The sequence below is a fragment of the Apis mellifera genome, linkage group LG2 (genome assembly GCF_003254395.2).
Source record: "Apis mellifera strain DH4 linkage group LG2, Amel_HAv3.1, whole genome shotgun sequence".
NCBI classification, from domain to species: domain Eukaryota; kingdom Metazoa; phylum Arthropoda; class Insecta; order Hymenoptera; family Apidae; genus Apis; species Apis mellifera.
The window spans coordinates 14,556,600-14,581,782 of NC_037639.1; the positions used below are offsets into that span (position 1 = coordinate 14,556,600).

General features: G+C 50.8%; 1 protein-coding gene across 4 annotated transcripts in view; it reads left to right on the top strand.

Moving 5' to 3' along the window:
* The window catches only part of InR-2 (insulin-like receptor-like), a 51,035-nt gene that overhangs the window by 13,799 nt on the left and 12,053 nt on the right, over positions 1 to 25,183 (top strand). For 2 of the 4 annotated variants that reach the window (XM_006568694.3, XM_006568695.3), the window contains exon 2: positions 8,093 to 9,467. In XM_006568694.3, the coding sequence (XP_006568757.1) occupies positions 8,882 to 9,467 (586 nt within the window). In that variant the 5' untranslated portion in view covers positions 8,093 to 8,881. 4 annotated transcript variants of the gene reach the window in all.

Genomic DNA, 25,183 nt, shown 5'->3' on the forward strand with positions numbered 1-25,183 from the left:
TTTGACGCTCGGTCATCGTTAGTACGTATACGGCGCGCTATTCGAATCGTTGTTCCATTAACGTATCAACGATCGAGGAAAATGGAAGGGAAGCGCTCTTTCGAGATGAATATATTTTTTCTCTCTCTTCCTCTCGTTTTTAGGAGCGAGTTACTATTAAACAATCGAAACGAATCGTCGGATAATGGGACGAAATGACGCTCGTTAAAATACTCGGATCGTTTCTTTTCGCGATATCTCGATACAGGCGGCAATGAAAAAGTTGTTTGATAAATTGTGCTCTTGATTCTTTTCGGTTAATCGTCCGTGTGTGCTTCGTTTCACGAGCACGGAAAGAAAGAAAGGAAGGGGGGGGTGGTGTTTAAAATACGCGAATTCGAGGGGAGCGAAACCTCTTCGGCGTTAAACGGCTTTTTCCCATTCCAAACATCGTTTATCGGGGTCTGTACAGGTGAGACGAGAGCACCGGTAACACGCGGCGCGTAATCGCGTTTAGAAAACGTATTCTGGGCGAACAATTGGGTTACGGAACGCGTTGGAGAGCGTTCGCGCTGGTTAGGCATGTGGCAATGTTTTGGTCGGCATCGATCGTCCACCCCCTACACTGCGGCGTAGTATCATACTTCCTCGCTTCTCCCGCCCGATGCTCTCTCCCACCACGCGCATAATCCACCCACGCCCTGGTTCACTCAGCCACCCTTACACGCCAGTGGCTCTCAATAGCCCCGCTCTTGACCGCGCCACTCTCTCTCGTCGCAAAATCTATTACGTGCGTACCGATAATATCACCTTCTCTCTCTCCTACACTCCTAATCGTTCGCTTAAAATTCCTCGAAACCCTCGAACGGAGGAAGGGAATAGCGTGTAAAATAACGTTTGTATTCGAAAAACGACGAATGGCAAATCATATCGTTGGTAAACGTCGTTGCTCGATTTCTTCTTGAGGACAGGATCTCTCTAGGATAGGACAGTCGCTTTCGTAATCGCGTCGCGTCGAAGAGAGAGAGAGCCTCGGCCAGGCTGGAATTTGCATCGCGGTCGCCGGTACCGGAGCCGTATAAATTGCAATTAATTTATTCGTCTGTCTCGTCCGTGCGCGCGCCACGCGCTCGAGAAACGCGATGCGACGTTCGAATTCTTCCCGCAACGGAACACTGTTGTCAGCGGGCCGAAATTCGCCGAAACGGGGCGAACGTGCACGAAGGCGGCCGACCGCCGCCGAACCGCCTTCGAGTCGGCCACGACTTTGCACGATTCCAGTGGTTCTCACGTGGCGTCCCGCCATTCCGCGCTGCCGGTGCCGCCACCGGCGCGGCATGGAAGTTCATTGAACGAGCGTGGACGCGGAATGGCGCGTTCACGGATCCTCGAATCGAATATCGGGTGGAACAGGGGCGAGTCGTCTGGAAATTTCGAAACGGGATTTCGTCGCGGCGTTTCCTCCAACAATATCGAAAATTACTCGACCTCGTTACGCTTCCCCCCCCCCTCCCCCTCTCGCAAGGACATGCCGTCGTAGTACGTATCGATCCTTCGACCGGGCTAGCCACATTCGAAGGATTTCTTCTTTCGTTTTACCTCGTGGATCGGTCCGATCTTATCTCGAGCCCTTGTATCACGACCTTAATTTCCCACGATTTTCAACTCGGGCGATATTTCTCTCGAGCCGAAAGGGCAAAGGAGACGTCACGTGATCCGCCACCGTATCGGATCTTTTATCTCTACGAACTCGATTCTTCGAAAAAAGAGAGAAAGAAAGAAAAAAGGAGAAAAAAATCGCTTTATGAAACATTTTTATACACCCCATTTTTAATATAAAAAAGGCAGGAAGGTAGAGCTGGGTTGAGCGGTAGATTTTTCAGTCGTGGCACACATTGTTGATGCGGGCTCGCTTTGAAGGGAATTGGATAGGAGATTGGACGAGATAATGGAAGCTGGGCGGGCGGAGGAATTCGTCGAAGGGAGCCGTTCGACGCGTGCATACCTCGTCGCACGCGCACCTTCGTAGAGCGCGTAATTTTATTTGCACAATGATAGAGGTGCCGGTCGTGTGTTTGTCGCCACTCGAGGCTAGCATTATATCTCATTACGCTCGCCTTTATCGCCCGTGGCTCTCTAGCTTTCAAAACAACCGCCACTATAACCGACCCGTAATAAAAGTAGTATCTTTGCCGCGCAAGTTTCGAGAGAAGAAAAAGCGTCGTTGTGTCCGGTCGCGTAACCGTTCCCCTTCCTCCCCTCCCCCTCCCTGCCTCCCTCCTCTCCCGCGCCCGGAAAACAACGATAACGACCACGAACACGGTTCAAACGAATTGGACAAGGTCCTTGCTTTCCCTCCAGTTCGTTAAATGTACTTTGTAGTCTGACCTACAAAGTGAATGAAAAAAATTCGCTTTGTACGACGCACACGACGAGCGTAAAGCGCACACGCGGCCTATTTTCTCTATGCAAATTTATTCAAGCGAGATAAAAAAGAAATCGGAAAACGGGCAGGGCGTCTCGCGACGTTTCACGAATCGAACGTTTTCGATCGCGTTTCTTCGCCCACATTTTTCATACGCGCCGTCTACCTACGAGCCCGTTGAACCGTTCTATCTACCGTTTTTCCTCGCAAGAGAGAGAGAGAGAGAAAGAGAAAGAAAAATATAGGAAGGAAGAGAAGAGAACGTGGTCGAGGAAAGATCGGCAGGAACGAAGCAAATAGACGACGAGGAACATGATCCGAGCGCGGCGGCTGCGTTCCAAGATAGAAGCGAGTGGCGTGCACGAACATCGAGCGTCTAGAAGGAAAGCGGAAGCAGACGAAACGAGACGAGTCTCGGAAAAAAGGCGCAGGCTATCGAGACACGCGAGCAGAACGTGGCATTATGAATCGAGGGACGAACGGCGCGATCATCGTCTTTGTCGCGGCGATATAGTGTGTAAACTTCTCGAAAGTGCATTTACTACGACGACGAGCCGTCCGCGACTGTCCTCACCGGCGATTGGTCAAAGGTTCGGCTCGTTAAATCGAGGAAGAAGGGGCTGTGCGAGCCGATACACGAAAGAAGAATTTCGTGGAATGGAAGGAAGGATCGAGGAAGAGAGAGAGGTTGGACAGAGAACGTTGAACGAGTCATCCGGGACGAGGAAAGAGTATCGACCATCTTTCCTCTCTCATTCAGCCGGGCCGTGACGTGATCGCCGTGCGCGAATAGCCAACAAGCCAACCACGCAGCGAGCGTTCGAAAAAGACGCCATAGGAGCCGATACGACGCAGTAGCGCTCGAAAGAAAGAGCCACTGTGGCCCGAGACTAATTCCATGGTGACCCTTTCCTTCTCTTCTACGCATCATTCTTCCTCCTCTTTCTCTTTCTCCTTCTTCTTCGTTCGTCGTCTCCTTCTCCGCCTCCTCCTCCTCCTCCTCCTCCTCCTCCTCCTCCTCCTCCTCCTCCTCCTCCTCCTCCTCCTCCTCCTCCTCCTCCTCGTCTCCCTTCCTTTCGTTTCCTTTTGCGTCTACGATTCGGTACGAGGCATCGTGTTTTCGGTACGTTGAACCGATACCCTAGGTGACTTCTATTTTTACGAAATACCCGACCGTTGAAGTTTACGACTTTAAATTCACCGCGATGCAGTGGCGCGCAAATTACATTCTAAACCTGGTATAAATTCCGACTTTCCGTCCAGTTCTAAATTTCGAACAGTATATGATACAAAGGGAGGAGGAAACAGGTCTGAAAATTCGCAAGTAAACCTGATCTTTCGTGGCAGCGTAAGCGCAAGCCTGGTCTTTGGTTTGCGAAGCGGCTGACAGGTGATATGCGCGAAAGCGAGTGACAAAGCGAGAGAGAGAGAGATGGAGCTAGGGTGAACGGCGGGTGCAAGAGAGGGAGCGATAAACGGGAGGTCGGACGGTCGGTCGGTGTCGACGGACCGGCAAACGCGAACACAAACACTTCATAGTAGAACGTAGCCGCGTAGTGAATGAAGCCTGCGGCCTACTGCCTCCCCCTTTCGGTTCGTGCATCCCTCGTGCCCTCGCCTCGACCCTCTTCCCCCTCCCTTCCCCCACCACTCCACTCCCCGCCGTTTCGTCGCTCAGTCGATCGCCTTCCCTTTCCCCTTTGGCCACGCTTTCCCCCACCGCTCCACTCGCCGTCTACTCGTCGCGCGTGCATGTGTGCGCGCTCTTCCCCCCTCCCACCGCATCGCCGCGGCCAACAATGTAGCAACGTACGTGTATCCATCTTCGTCCGTTTCGCTGGATGCACCGGCTACACGCGGCGCGCAGCCACCGGTATATATACCGGTATTATACGCGAGACAGCTGCTACGTCGCGACACACGGATCGGCCGGACGGACGACGAATCAAAAGCACAGGCAGATCGTCCGTTTCCGGCACGGCTAATCCGATCGAAACGGTTTTCCAACCGACGACCGAGAGCAATGTAATCGCTACCCAAGGGTGGTCCCTCTTCCAAACTCGGATAGAGTCTATATCTTTTTTTTTTCTCTCTCTTTTTCTCTCTCTCTCTCTCTCCTTCGATAATTTTCCAAGATATTTCTCGGGACAATTGTTGCTTCGTGACGAATGCTCGAGTTTGGTCATTTCTGCGGCTCGAATTTCGAAACCGCTCGCGATCAAATATATTACTCCGATTAACGCGATACGGATTGGCGGCTGTGTGGACAAATAGCGGTAGGCGGACGCGTCGAAGCGACGGATCGACGCGTATGACGGATGACGTCAACTGTTGTATATTCTCTCCTATTTGCATCTCGTGCGAATATTTCAACTTTTGTCGCGCTATCCCTCGCCCCTCTTCTCCCCTGTCAACGAAAAATGCAATTGCGAACAACCGTCGTTTCGGTTGAATTTCAATCAATGTGCACATAGTAGCACGTTCTACTTCCCTTTCTCTCGTGCCTCCTTTTTCCCCAGGGGTAAAACCACTATCGTCTTAGGCTGTAATCCGGTGGGATTATATATAGGCCGTGCGTTTCCACGGCGTGACGGGTTTCGTAATTATGCGTACACCTTGCGATCACCGACCCCTTTCGCAGCCCGTGGAGACACAGTGGAGTTTGCTCGAGTTGCGACGCTCGCTTTCCCAAAAGACTCGGCCCTCTACAATTTTCCCACGCGGTCGGATGTCGTAGAATCGATCGATAATAGAGAGAACAAGGTAGAAACGCGTTTGAAAGCACAATCGAGTTGTTTTCTAGGTCTTTGCGCTTCGAAGCGGGTCGAAGCACCCGTAGAACGTTCTATTCTTTTCTTTCCCTTTTCTTTTTTCTTGCTGCCCTGCGCAAACTCGTCCAAGAGTATCTCTTTGTCGAGCCCCTTGTCCTCCATGTCTCTACTTCTTGCGCGCCGATCGAAGTCGATTTTTCTCGCCGATTTCGAGAGAAATTGAGAAGAATCCTTGAATCGATCCATCCAGTTTCCTTGAATTTTTCAACTCCTCGCTCGTGGCTGGCTCGTCGCCTCGGCGTTTTACGTAAACGGGGTTGCGAGCGATCCCTGTTTACTGGAACGGTAAGTGGCGGACAGTTTTAAATGCCAATCGGGTTCTCAACTCGGTCATAGCAGCTCGTGACTAATTGCCAACTCTTCTCCGCCCGAGCTGCGGCTTTCTCAGGAGCCCATCATCGATGCCCGCATTATCCCAACCTCCTCCTTCTCCCCCTCCTCCTCCTCCTCCTCTCCCCTTTCGCCGCGAATCGAGACGACCTTTCGAAATAAACGATCCTTCCCATCGGATAGCGATGGCCGCCCGTGCATTTCCAACGTTGTGGTCACACTCTGTGTAATTTTGTTGCCGCGCGGAGAGAAATACGAATCTCATAAAGATCCTGCAAAGACGGGAGACGACGACTGCTGGGATCGAAACGATCGGTATAAACTTGCGTCGAAATGCATTAACGTCCGGCCAGAAATGGGCTTTGGCGCGGCTTTTGCCGGTGACCTTACGTTCCCTCCCGAAGCTTATGATTCCCTCCATCCTCGCCTCGGCCGCCTCGCCGCCTCGATCCTCGATCGACGGCCGGCCAATTCGACGGGGGAATCAATTTTCGAACGATCGTTCGCTCGATCGATAGAGGGCGAAAGATCGCGATCGCGGAAGGAGGGGAGAGATGGAATCGAGGTACGGATCGCTCGGTACCAGGGCGCGTGCTGCCGCGTACGCGGCCCGGCTGACCCCTTCGTACACGATAAATCAATTATCGCTCGTTAGCAAGAAAAATGTACCTTCAATCGAATCACGTTACTTAACCCGAGTGTCATGGTAACCAGAACGGTGTTTTGCAACCGCGCGCCCGCAACGCACAATCGTCTTGTTTTTCAATGCGTGCTCGACGCGCCAATTCTCTCCCCCAGTGTCATTGGATTTCGGTTGGCGCGAGAAAGATTCCATCCGCAATTTAAATTACTTCCAACGTGTGTGTATATATGATTCGAAAAAACGATCAACCGTGTCCAATTCACGCTAAATTTTAATTTACTCGTAGAGAGATATCGCTACCGTTGGTTCGTAAACGGGATTATCCGGGATCGTGAGAAGCATCGCGGTCGGTGAATGGACATTCCGTCCGGATCAAGGTACGATATTAGAAAAGATCACGATCGGCCAGATTGCGCGCGCATAAAGGGAGTCCTCCCCTCCCCCTCCCTCAGAGGACGTCGACGATCGTTCGTATTCCTTTCGTTTGATTCGGTGGGGTGAACGGAAGGTGGATGAACCCCGATTATTAATTTACCAGCCTCTTTGGAGGCAACGAGAAAACGAGCGATACGCGGGACGGACGAAAACAGAGCGACGATTTCACGGTCCAATGGAATTAATATTAGATACTGTCTCGTCTAGTTATAAAACGTGGAACGAACGAACGAACGAACGAACAAACGAACGAACGAGCTCGAGGGAGTTTGCGCCGCCCGGATCCATATAATCCAGATATCGTATGCGAATAACGCTCCCCCCTCCCCTTCCACTCCCCCCCCTCTCTTTCGATTTAATACGCGCGGAGATGGTACGAAAAGGGATCGCGGAAACGGAGTTTTTATCTCGAAACTATCCTGGATGGCCTGGATTCGCCCCCGATGAATGACGACCACGATGACGATGACGCGATTATCGAAGTATGCCCCTCTATTCTTAGAAAACCGGGTACGTGGCTAGCACGCTAGCCAACTCGTTAAGTATTCCGCGGCGGGCATGCGTGTGCCTCTCTCTCTCTCTCGTTTCTGTGCTAACGATGCCCGTTTCGAGCCGTCCGAGTAATTGAATTTCAAAGACCGACAAGACCGACCGTTGTTGTTAAAAGTAAAAGTAAAGCAGCAGTACCTTTTCCAGCGCTTTACCTCTCCCGCCCAACAAATTTTCCCCGGAGCAGAAAAGGAGGGGGAGAAGGAGAGATGGTCGATGGAGAAAGGGCGATTAATTTCGCAAACGAACGTATTCTTGGATACTTCTCTCTCCTCGTGGCGAATATTACTGGTCACTTTTCCAATTTTAACCTTCGGATCTTTCAATCTCGACGCATCCTCCTCCGTGACTCATGAGAGAGAGAGGGGGTGGAATCTTACTTTCCTTCTTCCACTGAATTATTCCCAAACATCGTATTCCGGCAGGAACGCGGCTAGCAACAAGCTGGTAGTCGGCCCTTTGAGCTTTCGTTCAATCTTCCTTCCCCAACCGCGATCGAAGGTTACACCAGGAGTAAGGGAAACGGTTTAACCGTTTAGTTTCGGAATTTCTCTCCGCGAGATATCCTCTGCGTGAAACACGGAGGAGGAAGGAAAGGATCGATCGTCGGAGGAATCGCGATGATCCGCGGGTGGATAAGAATCGGGGAGGAGCGGATTGTTGTTCGCGTCGTCGGTGGCGCAAAACGCGGGCGAAGAGCATGCGTTAACGAGGCCGATTAAATCGCGCGCAGTCTCCGGGTTAAATATTGACGCTGTTCCCCGTAAAATTCATGGCAACATTTGTTCCCCTCCTATTTACTTTGCGCGCCAAGTAACGCTTTTTTTTTCGATCCTCTCCGAGGGAAACGGGAATATTGGGCGAAATCAAAAGTTGAATAATTCGATTCTCTGATTTCAGGATTGTTGTTCGTCGATGGTGGGAAGATCGAGGAGAAGAGGAAAGCGTTTTGGGACGCCTCGCGTGTAAGGAGAGAATAACCGAGAGGCGAGGGGGAATAAATCACGTTTGCACAGAGAGAGAGAGAGAGAGAGAGAGAGGGAGAGAGGGAGGAAGGGAGAGGATACGTAGCGGTCAGGACAGGTAGCGAGGATTCACGGTTCGGCTGTCATCGAGTTCGACTCGAAAGACGCGATCGATGGCGGCACACGAGGCACGCAGCCATCGGTGTTGTCATTTCTTCGCAACGAGAGACTGATATTTGGCTCATTCTCGACACGGGATTGGGCGATAGTACAACACCGCGGGAAGAGATGTCTCTTCTACCGACGTTCGCGTCCCGAGCTTGCGTCCCCGACCGCTCCTGAGTCTAGTCGATCTTCCTCGAATCTTTGTCCACCTTTGCCTCTTTCTTCGAGTCTTCTTCTTCTTCTTCTTCTTTCCCTTGCCCCTCTTCTTCCTCCTCTCCTTCGTTTTCCATTCTTCGAGGAGGGAAAGGGGAAAGGAGGACGGTCGGTCGTGGAACGAGGAACCGGAAGACTGGATCGAGTTCGAGGAAGATGCACGACGAGGCGACGTCCGCCGAGACCAGCCCGAGGACGAGCACCACGAGGACCATCGCCGCGACGACGAGAGACGGTCGGATGTGAGGAGGAGGAGGAGGAAGTGTCCGGATTATCGAGATCTTGGGACAAAGGCGGCGAGAGGAATTGGCCGTGGTGTGTGATCGGGTGCACGAGGAAGGCAGGCATGGAGCCGTCAACGTGGTGCACGCGCAGGCTCGGCGGCGGCGTAGCGACGTCCGCGGAGTCGACGATCGCCGTGACTCTCGCGAAACTTGGCGCGACGACCACCTCCTCCCGTCTCTCGAGCGACGCTTCCGCGATCATCCCCCAACCCGACCCCTGCCCCTCTTCCTCGCCGCAGCACCACGACCACGGACCTTTCCCGTCGCTCTGCGACCTGTGCGAGCGGCTTCGCGGCGGACGCCTCGTCTCGGGCGGACGGTCGGAAACGGACGAGGAGGAGGAGGGGGGCCGCGGTCGGATGACGAGACGCGGGCGATCGGTGGCGGATCGCGGCCACGCTTCCCCCGCAGGGGTCGTGTCGGCGAAGGATCGACGAAGGCCCGACGACGGCCCTTCCTCGAGCGGCTGCGTGTCCAGCGTGGTGCGGTGGAACTCGACGAGGTCGGCCAGATCTCTGCCCGCGACCAGCCACGAGCAGCAGACGTTAACCTGGACCATTTTGTTCCTATTCCTGGTACTCGTGTTCTCCGCTTCCGCGGACCTGCAAAAGCCAACGTCCAGAGAACGTTCCTCCAAAGAAGAGGGAGGTGAGTCAATCTCTGTGTATATATATATTTACTTTCGTTTCGATCGTTGGATCATGGACTCAACATTTTCTTCTCTCTCGAAATCGATGATTCACGTTCGATACGGGTTTCCTTTTTCTCTTGTAACTCAATTGCATGCGTATCCATCCCTCGAGTCAACGATCTCGTTTACTTCCCGAGCTCGACTCCTTTCTTTTTCCTTTCTTAGGGATTCTTGGCCAATCGTGTAGTGCGAAAGATCGTACGCTAGTGTTTGTGGATCCGCTCGAAAATATTGACCGCATCTATCCGCTCGAACGCAAATATTAATTAATTGCCGGCTAAATTGCAGCTCGTATATCGGATTCGTTGATTTTTCCGCGTCATCGATGATACCTCTCCCTCCCTCCCCGTCTGTTCCGTATCGATATCGAGTTATCGAAAGGCAATTTCGCATTTTTGACCCGGGCTCGGATACACGGCTCGCCCCTGTTGCTCGGTGAAAAATTATTCGTTCGATCTCTTCTTTTTTCCCCCCTCTCTCTCTCCCTCCCTCCCATCCCTCTCTTGCGCGATCGTTACTACGAATGGAGCAAGCGGCTCGTCGAGTGGAAAGCGGCGGGGTGGGGAATTGCCATTAAACTCATTACACTGTAGATCCGTGTAGCGGATGAATCTTTGACTAACTTTTGCATTTTCATCGTGGATGGATATAGAAAGGGAGGATCGTAATCGACGCGATTCGATGAATATTTCCGTTGGAGGATATTCCGGGGGAGGGTTTATTTATTATTTCTCTCCTTCCTTTCTGACGAATTTCCCCAATCTCTCCTCTCTGTGTAATCGCGCGGCCGTTTAAAACCAGTGTAAATTACTTTGGTGCCTGGAAAGCGTAATACTCGTAAAACGACGATGCCCCTCGGTGGTTCGGTTCGGACAAAAGACTCGTCCTTTTAAATATAATACCCGTTATTTCCTAGCCTGTACCTCTTTAATACATCTTTAATTTATACGCGACAAGCTCGTACCATTACGTCGTGCCGCGTTGCACGTCCGGATTATCGACTTTTATCGCGGGGGGGTAGCGCGTTTATTACAGATGCGCCGTCACCCCTCCCCTTCTACGTGACAGGATCGGATATTTTTATTCCTTTCGCGAAAATTTTTCAAACGCGCGCGTATCGATCGTGACGAGATTTTTTGATCAAACACGTCGAGGATCTAATCCAAATCCAGATGGACGATGTCTCGACGGATATCTCTTCGGTTTGGACGTTTAAATGGGATGGTTAAGTTGGAAAGTTTGGAGAATCGGGGGCAGAGAGAAAGGGCTCGCGTAATTCGGGCAGCGGGCGAATCACGCGCAACGTTGAGTGGCGGAGACAGAGGAGCGAATCGAGTGTCGGGCGGAGGTAAATGGGCTGGAAATATTTAACTCGACGCCTCCACGCCTCTTTCCGTCTCGTTGAATTAGCGGAGAGAGAGAGAGAGAGGGAGAGCAGGTGAAAAGGAGGCTGCGGTTTTCGACCCCCTTTAACGGCGACACGTGCGACAAAATTTTTCGCCCCCGTTTGTGTCTCGATCGAGCGAAAGAAGATGTCGCGGAGGAAGGAATTTATCGTGCGAATTTTTGCGAAGAAACGAAGAACGCGAATTGCAAATCTCTTTTTCCCAGAGATCGTCCTCGAGCGTTGGTTGGAGGCCGGGCTGCGGTCGACCTTCGACGCAAGCAAAACTTGAAACGCAACGATCGTAAAACTTTGTCTCCTTCTCCCTTTCCATCCGCTCGATTCGGTCGAAATGACGACTCGACTCGACTCGACTCGACTCGATTCGCAGCTTCGTTCATAATCGCTACCCTCGTTCGTTCGCCTGCCTCGTTTCATCGAACGTGGTCGACGCGAACATCGAGCCGAGAAACTATCGGTCGGTTAAACAGGATCTCCGTTATCTTTCCCAGTATCCGATCGGAGAGGGCCGAGATGCAAATTGCTCGGCCGATTTGCATTTCGTCTCGCCCGTGTATTAATATATACATATCTCCACGCGATTCGGAAGTCTCGTTTATCCTCCTCAATCGTGGATATCGATGGAAGCACTGTCGTCAACCTTCTGACGAATCGAGAACAATTAAATAAAAAGAATGGTATCGAAAGAGCGCGTGCAACGGAGAGAGTTGATTTCAAAGCTCGTCTCGAAACGATGTTTCCGAGATAAGATCTGGAGGCAAAATAGCCTTGAGAATTGGCAGGGAGCCCCGATCGGCGAAATTCTAGGCTTGCAGCGCGCGAAATTCGTCACGCGATAGTCGGATGGAAGGGAAAGGAGAAGAGGAGGTGGAGCGAAGCGGGGAAGGAGAAAACCGCGTCGAAGCGCGGAAAGTCGTAAAGGCCGAGCCCTCTCGCACGGCGACGGGTGAACCGTATTTCACAGAGCAGGGGCCAACTTTGTTTCGAGCGGTGCTAAAAACGAAACGAACGATCGGGCGGCCGGCTCCTTTCGCCGCCGCCACCCGTCCCTCATACGGCGGAATTATGCAAATAGCCGGGCCTCGTATGCCATTCCGGAATCCCGAACGCGATCCCGCCACGCAGATAATATCGGCCCATTCTTTGTATTTCTGATCCCCCCCCTCCCCTTCCCTCTTTCTCTATCTGTTAACGAGAAAGGATCGAGGTTGCGTGCGAGTAGCGGAGCAACTCGATCGTCGGTCGCGATAAAATTATCAATTTGATTCAACCGCGAGAATAAGGGTGAGGGAAGGAAGAGGGGAGGGAATGAAAATAATTAGAGAAATATTATTTTAATTCGATTCTTATCCACCCGATCCGGTATTCCTTCTCTTCTTTTTTTTTTCTTTCTTCAACCGCATTACGCGTAGGGTAATAAAGCTCGACAACCGTGAAAAACGAATCTCTCCCTCCCTCTCTCTCTTCCCCCTCTCCTCCTACCGAGGACCTCGATCGAAACCTCTTCTTCTTCTTCTTCTTCTTCTTCTTCTTCTTGTTCGAGGAGAACAGGTGCCTGGCCGATTCGATTCGCACATCCCCCTTCTCCCCTGATTTTTTACTCGACGAGTCTCCGTTCCTTCCCAGCGGATCGTTTAATCGGTCACAGGTCGGTAATCCGATCGCTTATTCGCCAATCCCTCGTTACCGGCGCGGTCCTGGTATCGCGGCGCTGCGATCGCGCGTGCGATACCCCCTCCACTCGCTGTTCACACAGGGAATATATATATATATTCGGGGAAGATTTCGCGCGGGCGATCATCGCGGCCGAGGACACGCATCGAAAGGGCGAAAAAGAAAGAGAGGGGGGGAGGGAGGGAGGGATTACTAATTGGCAACCGCACGCGCAGGAAGCACGCGGTACGCCCCGAGAAAATCAAATTAAAACGCGATTATACAAAACTCGGCACGCCGCGTTAATTCCCCCGACGCTTCCGCCGGAAATTGAGTATTCGAGCGCGGCGATACGGACACGGAACAGGATGCCATTTACGGCGAATTCATCGTCGCCGAGCCGAGCCGAGCCGAGCCGAGCGCGCAGTGCAACCCCTTCGCTCGCAACTTTACTCCCTTTCGTCTTCCCCACCCTGCCATAACCGTCCCCATCGATTCATCTCTCCACCCCTTTCTCTCTCTCTCTCTTCCAATCACTTAATCCGATCGAATCTTTATCTTCGTCTTTTCCGTCTCTCTCTCTCTCTCAGATACTACGCGTTTCTATATGTATATGTACGATCGTATAAAAGCGAGGCCGATGGATCGGTGTTATCGGTCCAATCTGAGAGGAGAGGCGTCGATCGATTCGAAACGCGGCTCCCTTCTCCGTTATCCGCGAGAAACGCGTCCAATTCTTCTCTTCCTCCTCCCTTAATTAATTATCCTCGATTAACCTTCGATCCGAGGATTATAAAAAGAAATTGTTTCGAAGGAGGAGAATGGATCTCGACGATCCTCTTGGCGAGAGAGAAGGGAGATGATATATGTAATTCCGCGTAAAATCTTGCCGATTTAAGGCTCGCCCTCCCCTCTTTTGTCAACCTTTCGTTGTAATACCGCGCGATAATTTCCACCTGTCCCCGCTAATTCCCCGACCCTGCTAATCCCTCCGCGGAGGATGAAAATTAACGTTCTGCTCGGGATACGTGTACAAAGGCGGGGCGATGAAATTGATGGAAAAAGGAGGGAGGGGAATAGAGGAAAGGATTATCTGGACACGCGGAACTGAACTGAACCATATCCGCGTTTTATCGAGCACGCGAGCGTGAGAACAGCTTTAAAAAGCGATAGGCCGAACGTAGCCGGCCTCTGATATTTTCTACGCCATCCCCCTCCTCCTCCCGAAATCGAATTAAAAGCAAATTGTTCCGACCGTTGAAACGAGTTATCCCTGCCCGACCAGCGGATATATATCTCCGCCCGAGAAATCGACTGCGGATCAATTAGCCGATAGGAATTATAAGGGAGGAGGAGGGAGAATTTTTTTGTTCGTTTGTTTGTTTTCGAGGCGGGTTTCGTTTCTGCTCGATGCTTGAGAAGTTTGAGAAAGTTCGTTCACCTTTCGAACGGAATCGAAGTCTCCCCGAGAAGAAAGAGGGAGGGAGGGGTTGAGAAAAAATGTTTGGCTGGGTGGTTCGCAAAAGTTGTAGCGTCACGATTGTTCGAACGGCCGATAATGCGCCGGCGAATAAAGCGGAAGAAACAAAAGAAGAAGAAGAAGAAGAAGAAGAAGATGCGAATCGCGCGTCATCGTTACGTTTTGAATTCCTGGCCGATGTTTCCTCGCGTTAAACCGGCCATGCCGAGGCCAACCGGGACACGAGGCTGAACCGACCCGACCGGAGTCGGCTCGCCAATTAACAGTATCGTGCTCGCTTCGAGACGAGTTTAATACGTCAATCGACCGCGAGGTCGTCGAGTCCGATTGATTAAAAGTCACGAAATTACCGCGGGAAATCGCGGCAGAGAAATGCGATAAGCCTGCGATCGAGAAATTTCGAGAACGCTTTTCCTTTTCTTTTCTTTCTTTTTAAGAGAAAATTTAAAAAGAGATTCTCCTAGATTATATCGCGGTTAAAATTTTCATCTTTTCCTCCTTTCTCTACGAGAATACAGATTTAGTTTCCCAGGGAATCGGTTCGAGCCGATCGAATTATCGGATGCAAGCGATAAGGAGAATCTAACGAACGCTAATCACATAAGTTTCTTTTTATTTATTTGTATTCTCTCTCTCTCTTCCCCGAAACGAGAAGAAGAAACATCGAATTTTTCCTCCCGAGGAATTATCTCTCGCGTCGGATCTCCGAGCGGGATCAAAGAGGGGAGGATTATTCCGATTCGCGATTTCTCGAGCGGCGCGCGTATCCATCGGCCGACGAGATAGCCCCGCGTTCTATTTCTCGCGGATCGCGCCGCCTGTAAATGGATGCACGCGCGAACCGTCTCGGGTGAACGAATTTATGCCCCCGTTTGCCGCGTTGCAGTTCACGAGACACGCCGTCGCCGAAGCCAAAATATTTTGGACGGCGCGGAGCAGACCGCTCGTAGCGGTAAAAGTTCGTTCGTGGACGGCGAGTTCCGTTTGGGAAATTTCATTGGAACGCGGTCGAAACCGATTTCGAATTGCGCGCCACAAAGGGAAAAGAAAGGTAAAGCAAAGGTAACACTTATCAAAGAGTAATTCTGTTTCATATTCGTATATTTCGTTCACTTTTCGTCCCTCGTTAATTTTCGGCCAGGACTCGTTAATTACGGATCCTACCTCTGCCTTTCGAGGGAGGGGATTTCGAACGGGAAGAATTAAGCGCGACCGGGTCGCTCGATCGATAAAGACTCGTACCACCCGTCGGAGGGTTCGTCGCAGAATCGAGTCGTCGTGACCGAATTTCGTCGCGGTCACCGTTTAACCCGGTTAACGCGGGAACCGTCGCGTTCGAGACGCGAATTTAAAAAAAGGAAGAAAGAGAGGGGGAGAAAAAAAGGTTTCAGGTTTTTTTTTCGAAGAAGATATCGACGTTTTTCCCCGCGACGTTCATTAACGCGAGAGAAAAGATCCAAATTTGCGGGACAATTTAAATCATCTTCGTGGACGAAGAAAAAGAGGATCGTGGAGATTAATCGTGGCCGACGCGTGCAAAGGGCGTACGTACGTTGTTACGCGTTGTCGTAACACAACGGCGCGGTAAAATTCGGCCTTTTCCCCGCATTGTTTCCCGCCGTGCGTCATTATTAACGAAATGCGATTAGGCGACGGAAGCCCGTCGACTGTGCATATTTTTAATATCGTTTCTCATTCCCGTGGATGCCGCGTAATTAACGAACGTTGACAACCCTGTTTTTTCCACGATGAGGATTTACGGTACGCTCGGCAAATTTAGCTTCTTTTCTACATTGTTGCCACGTCTCGTTATTTACCATCACGCAACAACGTATATATATATATATATACATATATACAATGCAGTCGTTAATATCGGGCGCGATTAATATTCGCGATCGTAAATCCATTCGAATCTCGTACCGGCAAATTTGGACGTTTCTCGGCGGTGTTCCGCGTCATTGAAGAAATAAATCGCGTTAAACCGTCGGTTGGCGGCGCCCGGCCACGCGCGCCGTGCAAACGTATGGAAACGCGAATGAAACGACAGAGGGCGCTCCTCGCGTAACCGCGCGTCCCGCGCGGTGAATAACGCACGGAACAATGTAGAGCTAAATTCGAAGCGTTGAATCGCGATCGCGAGGGGAGGGAAGGCCGTTAATCGTACACGACGACGCTTAGGAACGAGGTCCACGGGCGGGAGGTCGGGGGAGATCGTTTCTCACCACCTCGAGCGGCAATGGGCATGACTAATTATTCGCTCGTTCGCGCGTGCAACTTTCGCCTGTGCCGAGTACGAGAAACTCGAAATGCGCGACGACTCGTTTCAAACGGGACAGTTAACCGGGCGATACACCAATTAGTCTAGTTTTACGACGTTGTGTACAAAGCTTAGCAAGGATCGTTTCCGTACACCGAAACGCGCATTTCGTTGCTCGTCACACGCCCTCCTCCTCCTGCCCCCCCCCCCCTCTTCCGTCTCCCATCTCCCTCTCCCTCCCCCCTCTCTCCGCGTCATCGTCGTAAATTTACGGCCCGGTTCTAACCAATGTTCCACATTTATTTACGATCGAGCGCGAGCATCAAATTTGTAAACAATGTTACGACCTTATCCTCTCTCTTACCGAGCGGAACGAAAAGAACGCGTGCGTGGCTTTTCCTTACCTTATTCCTTGCTCCCTGCCTCGAGATAGTTATCGTACCTCGCGCGGCTCCCCCTTTATTACCGACCGGGATTATCAATTATCGGGAAGCGGCCCGATTCCAGAGACTCGCCCCGCCATTAACGGCTATTATCCGAACGATTAAAATTGAAGGGATATATCAATTCGAGAATTGAACCTTCTCCGCGAGCAAGGAAAGAGAGAAAGGAAGATATCGAGATACTTATCCGTACGATGCGAGAATCGCGAGATGTGGCGTAAGATTGGATGGAAAGCTCGTCTTGTCCGAAGTGAGGGAGGGGGGAGGAGCGGAACGCGTGGGTGCAGCGGCGAGCGAGAGAGGGCAGGGAGAGCGATGTAATTAAGGCGTGTCGGCTGCATATTAAGCGGCGTGGCCGTTTACGGTAAGTGGCAACGGAAGTCGTTCGGTGACATTATTTAATGATTTCCGCCCGGGTGGAGAGACGCGGTGGCGAGAAACGATGGCGAGAGGATCGTGATCCGTGATCGGCTAACGTACGCCGATATATCGGGTCGATCGTCGATCAAAGGGGGATATCCATCGCCTTGGCCCGCTCCGGGCAGATATCCCTGTTTCGGACCCGTTTCGGCCCGAGCGTACAGTGGCATCGGGGGGGGCAGAGGAGGAGGGGTCAGCCCCGTTATTAAGGAGGCCGGCCATACCATTTCCTGCGGGATACTTGGCGTAGCTGTCCACCTCTCTCAAATTAATAGCCTTACATGCCCCTTGAAATTCCACCCCGAAACGTTTCGACAATCGGACCTATATAAAACTGGGTGGAGGTGGTGTTCACGTTTTACACAGAGGATAGTTAAGGAAAGAGAGAGGAATGAAGATTTCTATTGAAATCACGGCCCCATTGTTCGAAGCGATATTCGATATCGTTCGAACGAAAAGTATCGATAGTCTCTCTTCCTCGAATAAGAAAGGATCGATCCTCGATCTTTTCTCTTTCCACGGGCGTATTATCGTGGAAGGATTCGGCAACGAATTTTAATCGCTGGAAGGAGGGAGTAATAGCAGTAGTTGAGGGATCGTCCCGGAAAATTGAATATACGATACACGGCGTTGGTTTGGAAATTGGAGAACCGCGTTAAAGGATCTAGCACGAGTGAAACGACAAAAGGATGAGATGTCGACTGGATCGAAGCCAACCGCGATTGTGCGAGGCTCGCGAAAATTTCAGTCACGGAAGACCTCACCACAGAGAGTGAGAGGGGGGCAGGGAGAAAGGGAAAAGGAGAAGGGGGAAGCGGAACCAGCGGAGGAAAGGAAAAAAAGCATCGTCTAGACAGGAGCTTCCGGTATCGCTCGAACACACGACGTTAAAGAGATACTCGGCCAGCGGATCCCCGTCGACTCGTTCCACCTGGCCCTACGGTCATCGACTAACCAAGGTGGATGACCCCATTTGCGGCGTCGCTAGCTGTCGTTCCCTCTTACCCACTTCCCTCTCCCCCCTCTCTCTCTCTCTCCTCGACCAGAAATCCGATTAATATGTGTCCCGTGCACACGCCGACCAATCGATTTCGGCTCCTCCCCTCCCCCTCCCGTAATTTACTCCGGATTTATCCGGGGTAACCGGATAAAAGGAAGCTCTTTGTTTTCCGTTTCGTGCCTCTCTTCCACTATTTGGTTTCGCGGGACACACCCTGTATATATGCATATATGAATATATATATACACATACACACACGCTCGTCGCGGTTATTAGCCCTGGGACATACTATTTAAAGCGAGTAGTTACCGAGCCACCGCTGTTAACGCGTCCCCAAGGAGTCACGCGTCCAAGTATGCCGACGTAGCTTACCTTTGGTAAACAAAGGGGAGACGGATCTCTACGCTCGCGCCAACTTACATACATTCGGAATGTCGTCTCTCCTCCGTCTCTGTCTCGCAAACTCCCAGCCACTCGGATCGCTCGGCGATTTTTAACGGATTTGGCGGTCGCCTCGCCCCCGGGGAGAGATTATTCGCGATTCTAGAGCCGATCTCTGTCTCTTGTTTGTCGGAGGAGGGCCTCTTCTCCGCCGCTCCCCATTATATATATCCCTCTCCCCCTCCTTTTCCCAGCCTGGAACGAGCTGCGTCGGTCGTCCTCGATTTCCTCGCCGTTTGTTTTCGACGGCCGCTTCCTGCCTCCCGTCATCAAATTCCCCGAAACTGGGACAACGCAATCCTGCGTTGTCCGGGTATCGCGTTTCCAAATTCTAATCCCTCCGCTAAGCCTGTGAAAGAGGAGGAGGAGGAGGATTCGATACCCGACACCGCGGAGGTGGAAACGCGATCGCGAGCAAATTGGAACGATTCGGGGAGGAGGAGGAGGTGGATTAGGCGGATCGAGGAAACGCGATCGCCAGCGATGGCGGTGGTAATCGCGTTTCGTGCTGAACGGAGGCCTCGCCGTCTCTGCTGCCGTCTTTTCCGCCTTTCGTGCGGCGCCCCTTCCCGCCCCCTCCGTCGCCGCTCCCGTCGCCGAGCTTTAACGAGGCGAGAGCACGAGAGTGACAAACGTTAGGTCGCGCGGCTAATTTATAATACGAACGTCCTGGTCGTCCCTGGTGTTCGTTTCGATCGGCGAGAGGGATCGGCGCACGCAACCGATTTTACCCGACCGTGTCCTCGCATCTCTCGTTCTTCTTGCGAGATGATCGGCCGCCGATTCGCAACGGAATTCTTTTTATTTACGGTCTCCAGCCTCGGTGGTTGGTGGTCATCGTCCAAGGGATCGATTAGAGAATTAACGGAGATATATATATATATATATATATATATATATATATATATATATATATACACGTTTCTTGGCCCGGTTCGTCGTTTAAACACCGGTTCCGACTCTCGATCGATTTCAACCCCCTCCTCCGTTATAACGGAGCGCGATAAATCGACGTTCTCGCTCCCAAAGGGGTTTATAATTCGCCTCGATATTTTCGAGGCGAAACGTCGGATGATACCGTGTCCCCCGTGTATCGCGTAGATGGAAAACGCGTAAGAAGGGGGGAGAGGGCTCGAAAATTCGCATAAATCGTAATCAAGAGTGGTCCGCGCAGCTGAACGAGTTTCGGCAAAATCCTCTCTCTCTCTCTTCTTCTTTTCGAGCGGGAAAATGACGCGATTCGAAACTCTCGATTCCTGAAATGATTATTTATCGAAAAATTCGATTCTTGGCCAAATTTATTTAAATTGTTAATCGCGATTTTTCGAAGGGAAAATTTATATTATTTGATTATATTATTATTGATAATTTAGATTAAATTTGATTATGGAGGGATTATCATTTATGGTTAATGGTTGGACGATGGGAAGAGCTTGGGTGATGGAAAGAAGGAAAATCTGGCGGGAAAGAGAATTTTAGGCGAAAAAAAAATTTATCGACGGATTCTTATTTTACTTATCGTCGGGGACGGGGGAACGCCTGCCGTTTCCCGTTGGGCCGGAGAACCCGTTCGCGATCGATCGGGGCATCGAAGCGGAACCATTATCCGAGCCGCTCGAATCATCGATGGCAACCGGTTCCGTTGGTATGCAAAAAGTGGCAATTAGTCGGAACGATGCGAGCCGGTGAGAATATACGATCATTCGCAATCTTGTATAGTTATAGCGTTAACATTGTTGCGAGTTTGTAACAACACTGGTCGCCGCCGCCGCCGCCGCCGTATGCTTGTCCCCGGCGTATACGTTACGCCCGGCCGAACGTTGTTCCCTCCTCGGCCGAACGGGGACAGGGAGGGAGGGAGGGAGGGAGGGGGGCGACACACAAGCGACGCGCGCCACGACGAGAATCTTCGATGCCCGATCGTCTCTCTCTCTCTCTCTCTCTCTCTCTCCTTCCATCCCAGCATCACCTCCCTGCCGCCAACTTTCTTCGTGTCTTTCAACGTAGGAATTTTCCATCGCGGATCCCGCTGGGTCTAGAGGTGGCTCCCTGTCCCAAGGTACCGGTTTGCCAATGATTTAAACTTCTTCTCCGGCCTGCGCGCGTATCCTGCGAGAAGATTCCGAGGAACGCGAGTGAAAAAATTACCCGCTAAATTCCAACCGCGCCGACTTCCAATCTCTCTCTCTCTCTCTTGCTCTTACTCTTAAAAGAAGGAAGGATCGTTCTCGAAGGAGCTCGAAAACGTAGGAAAAGCCTAGCGAGGAAGCGGATGGGGAGGGGAGGGGAAGGGCACAACACTCCTCCGAGTACCCTGGCCTTTGGGTGAATGGCTAATAACCTTGAGGAGAGCGTCTGGAATGCGGTGTCCGTTGAAATTTTTTTTCAAACGAGCGAGCGAGCGAGCGAGCGCGCTCGCGCGCGCGCCATCCCCTCCAGATCGGCCGAGCGCGGCTCGGTGGTAATCGAAACGGCGGCCGGTTGCGATTTTGCCGCGTTCGCGTGGCAAAAGCGAGTTGGCCGATCGGTAGCCGGCCCGATGCAGTTGTCCGAGAGACCACGATTCACACCTGCTAACGACTCCGTTAATAGAACCGGCTCGCTTCTTCTCTCTCTCTCTCGCTCTTAATCTCTCGCCGTGGCCAACCTCGCGCCCGTAAACCGTAACCGCATGTGTGTACTTTCCTTCTCGCGATACGCCCTTCCTTCCTTCCTTCCTTCCTTCCTTCGTTCGTTCCACCGTTCGACCACGAAAAAAAGAAGGGAATAGAGATAGAGAAGGAAAGAGGAACGCGTTCGCTCGAGAAATTGTATCCTTCTCCAAGTCTATTTATAAACGCACCGTTTACGACGGACGGTACGTAGCGTAAACGTCGAAATTTCACTCCTCCTTTCTTCTCCTCCTTCATTCATTCCTTCGGATTCGATTCGATCTTTCGAGGTTACCGATAATAGGTGTCTATATATATATATACGCGCGGAAAGTGGATAAAGATCCATGGATTTTATATATATATATATACACACGTACGATGGTATTTCCGAGGCGAGTTATACCGAGTGTGCGGCTCGTGTCGCGGCGGACCGCGTAGGCGGCCGGCCATTTTCCACGAGCGATAGGGAGCCCGAGAGGGAGGTATAAGCTGGGGGGAGGTACTCGATCGGAGCCGTCTTCGTTTCTATCCTTAGTCGTAACGTAAGCGTGTACAGGTGGTTTATTTATAAACTCGTACGCGACGCAAAAAGCGGTGGTTGATCGGTGTGCACGTACGTCGGTTGACGCGGCTCGCCGGTTCATCGAAAACAGCGGGAACAGAGAGAGAGAGAGAGAGAGAGAGGAAGAGGAAGAGAGAGAGAGACGCTTTTAATAGACTCCAGAGGGTACCGCGATCAACGCCCGATACCAGAGCTTTTATTTTCAGTGGATCGCGTCAACCCTCTCTCTCTGGATGCCCATTTCGCGTCTTATTTTTAACTTTCCGACCAAATCATAGTCGTCCACGTTATCATCATAGATGGATTATCAAAATTCGAGGGTTCGATTCGAAACATTTCCCTCCATGACTCGAGATTCTCGATTGGGAAAGTTGGGTGACGAGAGCGAGGGTAATTGCGGAATTAACTCGATCCGGCGAAGGAGAGGCAGATCGCTGAGAAGGAGAGTTGGCCGAGTTTCGCGGAATCGATCATCTCCTCTATCTCTAGGGACGAAACTATGCTTTCTCTTTCTCTCTCTCTTTCTTTCTTTCTTCGTGGAAAGGTTTTTTTTAATTGCCCGGCCACTTTTGCCCTCACCCTCCCCCTCCCCTTTCCACTTTCCCCTTCGCTCGAGTCCAGTTACCGAGATGCTCGATAATTTTTATTTCCCTTAATAACAGACGGCGCCTCGTACCCGTTGTCAATAGCGGCCTTGATCCACGCCCCGATACGCATAATCAAGAATTCCCCGACGTTGCCCCGACCGACGTGTGTTGGTTAATTTCATAGCTCGAGGTCATCGGGCGATACGCATGCGAGATTTTTTTTTTTCCCTTTTTCTTCCCTCTCTCTGTCTCTCTCTCTCTCTTTCAGCGCGGCAACCCCCGAGAAGAAAAAGGGATCTTTTTCTTCCGCGATCGAGATATCCTTCCCCCTCTTTCGTTTCGTCATCTATCGGGAATTCCCTTTCTCTCCCCCTCGAATTTCGCGTGTCTTCGTTAGAGAATTTTGTATTTTATTATTATTATTATTATTTTTTGGGATAGGTGGAAAGCACAGCCGCGAAGGGACGGGAGTAAATCATGTTGCTTTCCTCCTCCGGGTCGTTTTACAGTTACACCGCGGTAAGTCGTTTCTGTTCCGAGGCGGCAGATCTCAGAGGCCGGTTCTGCATAAATTTTCGACAGTATTCCCTCGCTTCTTCTACCGAGTTGTTGCCGCATACCTTTTTTTTTCCCCTCCTCGCTTCACCTCCTTCCTCCTCTCTCAACATTATACCAGGTTATACGAATTATCGGTGTTTTCGATTGCCACCGTGTGTGGAACGCACGGGTTTTTTTCCTTTCCGTCCTGAATTTTACGAAGCGACTAGAAGAAGGAAAGAAAATGGAGAAGGATTACATTTTCCTTTCTCGATTCGAATAAGAACTTGTCCGGGTTATAATAAGCGGAGCGAACGATCCGTTCAACGATTTCTAATGGGTTCGCCTCTGTCGCGGATTATCACTTTCTTGCCCGTTCGACGTTGCCCCCGTTTTGATATTCCCGATAACCGGTCGCCCGGTTGCTACTTTGCGTCTATAATGCACGGATAAACATGCGCTATTTTGCATACGTAGCCCGCACTCCTTTTCACTCGTCCAGCCTCCACGAATAATCCACGCATTCGTTACGGGGAAGTCGTTGCGAGGAGGAGAGGAAAAAAGGAAGAAGAGAGGAGAGGAGGGAGAAAGAGAGAAAAAAATGGCACGACGAGTGTTTAAGAATGTTTCGTAGGCACGCAAACTAAATAAAACTAGGCTAGACGATATCGTCGCTTCGTGCCAGACGAAAATTCTAAATTCGCGTTATCTCCTCCTAGAGCGGTAGAAAGTCAAATTTGACACGATTCGCGAGTCTATCTATCTCTCTCTCTCTCTCTTTCGCGCGCACACGAACGCACACATTCTACACGACACGATTTCACGTATATTTGCGTAGAATCAATATCGGTTGGATGGAGATACGATAAGATATCCGACGTTTCGAGTGGTCTCCAACACCTTGCTCCGCGAGAACAGTGAATTTCGAAAAGGAAAAGAAAAGTTTTTTTTCCACCTATCCATTTCCAAATTTCTATCCTCCACGGATTTAAATTCAAATCGAAGAAGCGTAGTATTTTTCGATGTTCCAAAGTTTTCGATTTTTCGCGATCCCGGCTGTAAGCCGTGTCCACGAGGATTACATTATACCGACGTTTCACCGACACAGCTACTTCGGATCGAGTGACGCGTTGGTACATATACATACACATACACGGCTCGAAAAACGGTATAAAAAAAATACCACCGATTCTATCCTCTTTTTCGAAATAATATCCGAATCGAGGATGGAATACGACTTCGAAAAGGAGAAAAATGATCGAAGGTGCGATCGAGAAACGTGGCGCAACGATTCAGCGTCGCGCGGTTGCAAATTAACGCGAGCTTTTTTCCTTTTCTCTCTCTTTCTCTCTCCTTTTTCGTTCGCGAGAAATGGAAGGAATTCTCTCCTAGGAGAGAAAGCGAAGGACGGATTTCGCGATAGGACGAGGAAAACCCGTTTCGGCGGAGGGAAAAAACGCGTTGATAAGTTGGCCGGCGGAAGAAGCGTTTTAGCGCGCGTTATCGGTAGATCGTCGTCGGGGGACTTATCGTTGGCCGATACGTGGCGGCAATCGTCGTCGAACGGTGTGAACGATGCTTTACGAGCGGTAGTTTCGCCTTTTGTTTCCTTTTTTTTCTTCTTCGTCTTCTTCCTCTTCTTCTTTTTTTTTTTTGTTTTTGTTTTCGGGCGAAACCGACAGATGGTGACACCGTCGAGTCGTGACGAGTAGTTTTTCGGCAACGCGAGACTGAACGGCGCGCGTTCGCTTCTTCTTTTTTTTTCTTTTTTTTTTCCTTTCGTTTCGTCGATCACGAATCATCGCGTTATTTTTTTTTCTCTTCTTTCGATTAAAATTAAACAACATAATCGAATCACGGGCATTCCACCGCGAGGATCGAGATAGCCGGCCAGCAGGTATTCGCTCGAACGATTGGCTGGCGTCTATTTTAAAAACGTCAAGGTTCACGATTGATCGGCAAATGAACGGACGGCGATAATCCGTGGTTATTGCTACTCGGTTCGACAATGTTCTATACGAATACGTGTATTTTTCTTTTTTTTTCCTTTTTTTTCTTTTTCTTTTCCTCAATTTTAATTGCAAAGCGCAAAATTATAGCCGGGAAAAATAATGGAGAGTAATAAATGTCGGTGATAAATACGGCCTGGAGGGCGTTACGATGCTATCCGATTCAATTTTCGTTCAAGGAAAACGACTGCGATCCAATGCGATTTCGCGATGCACTCCATT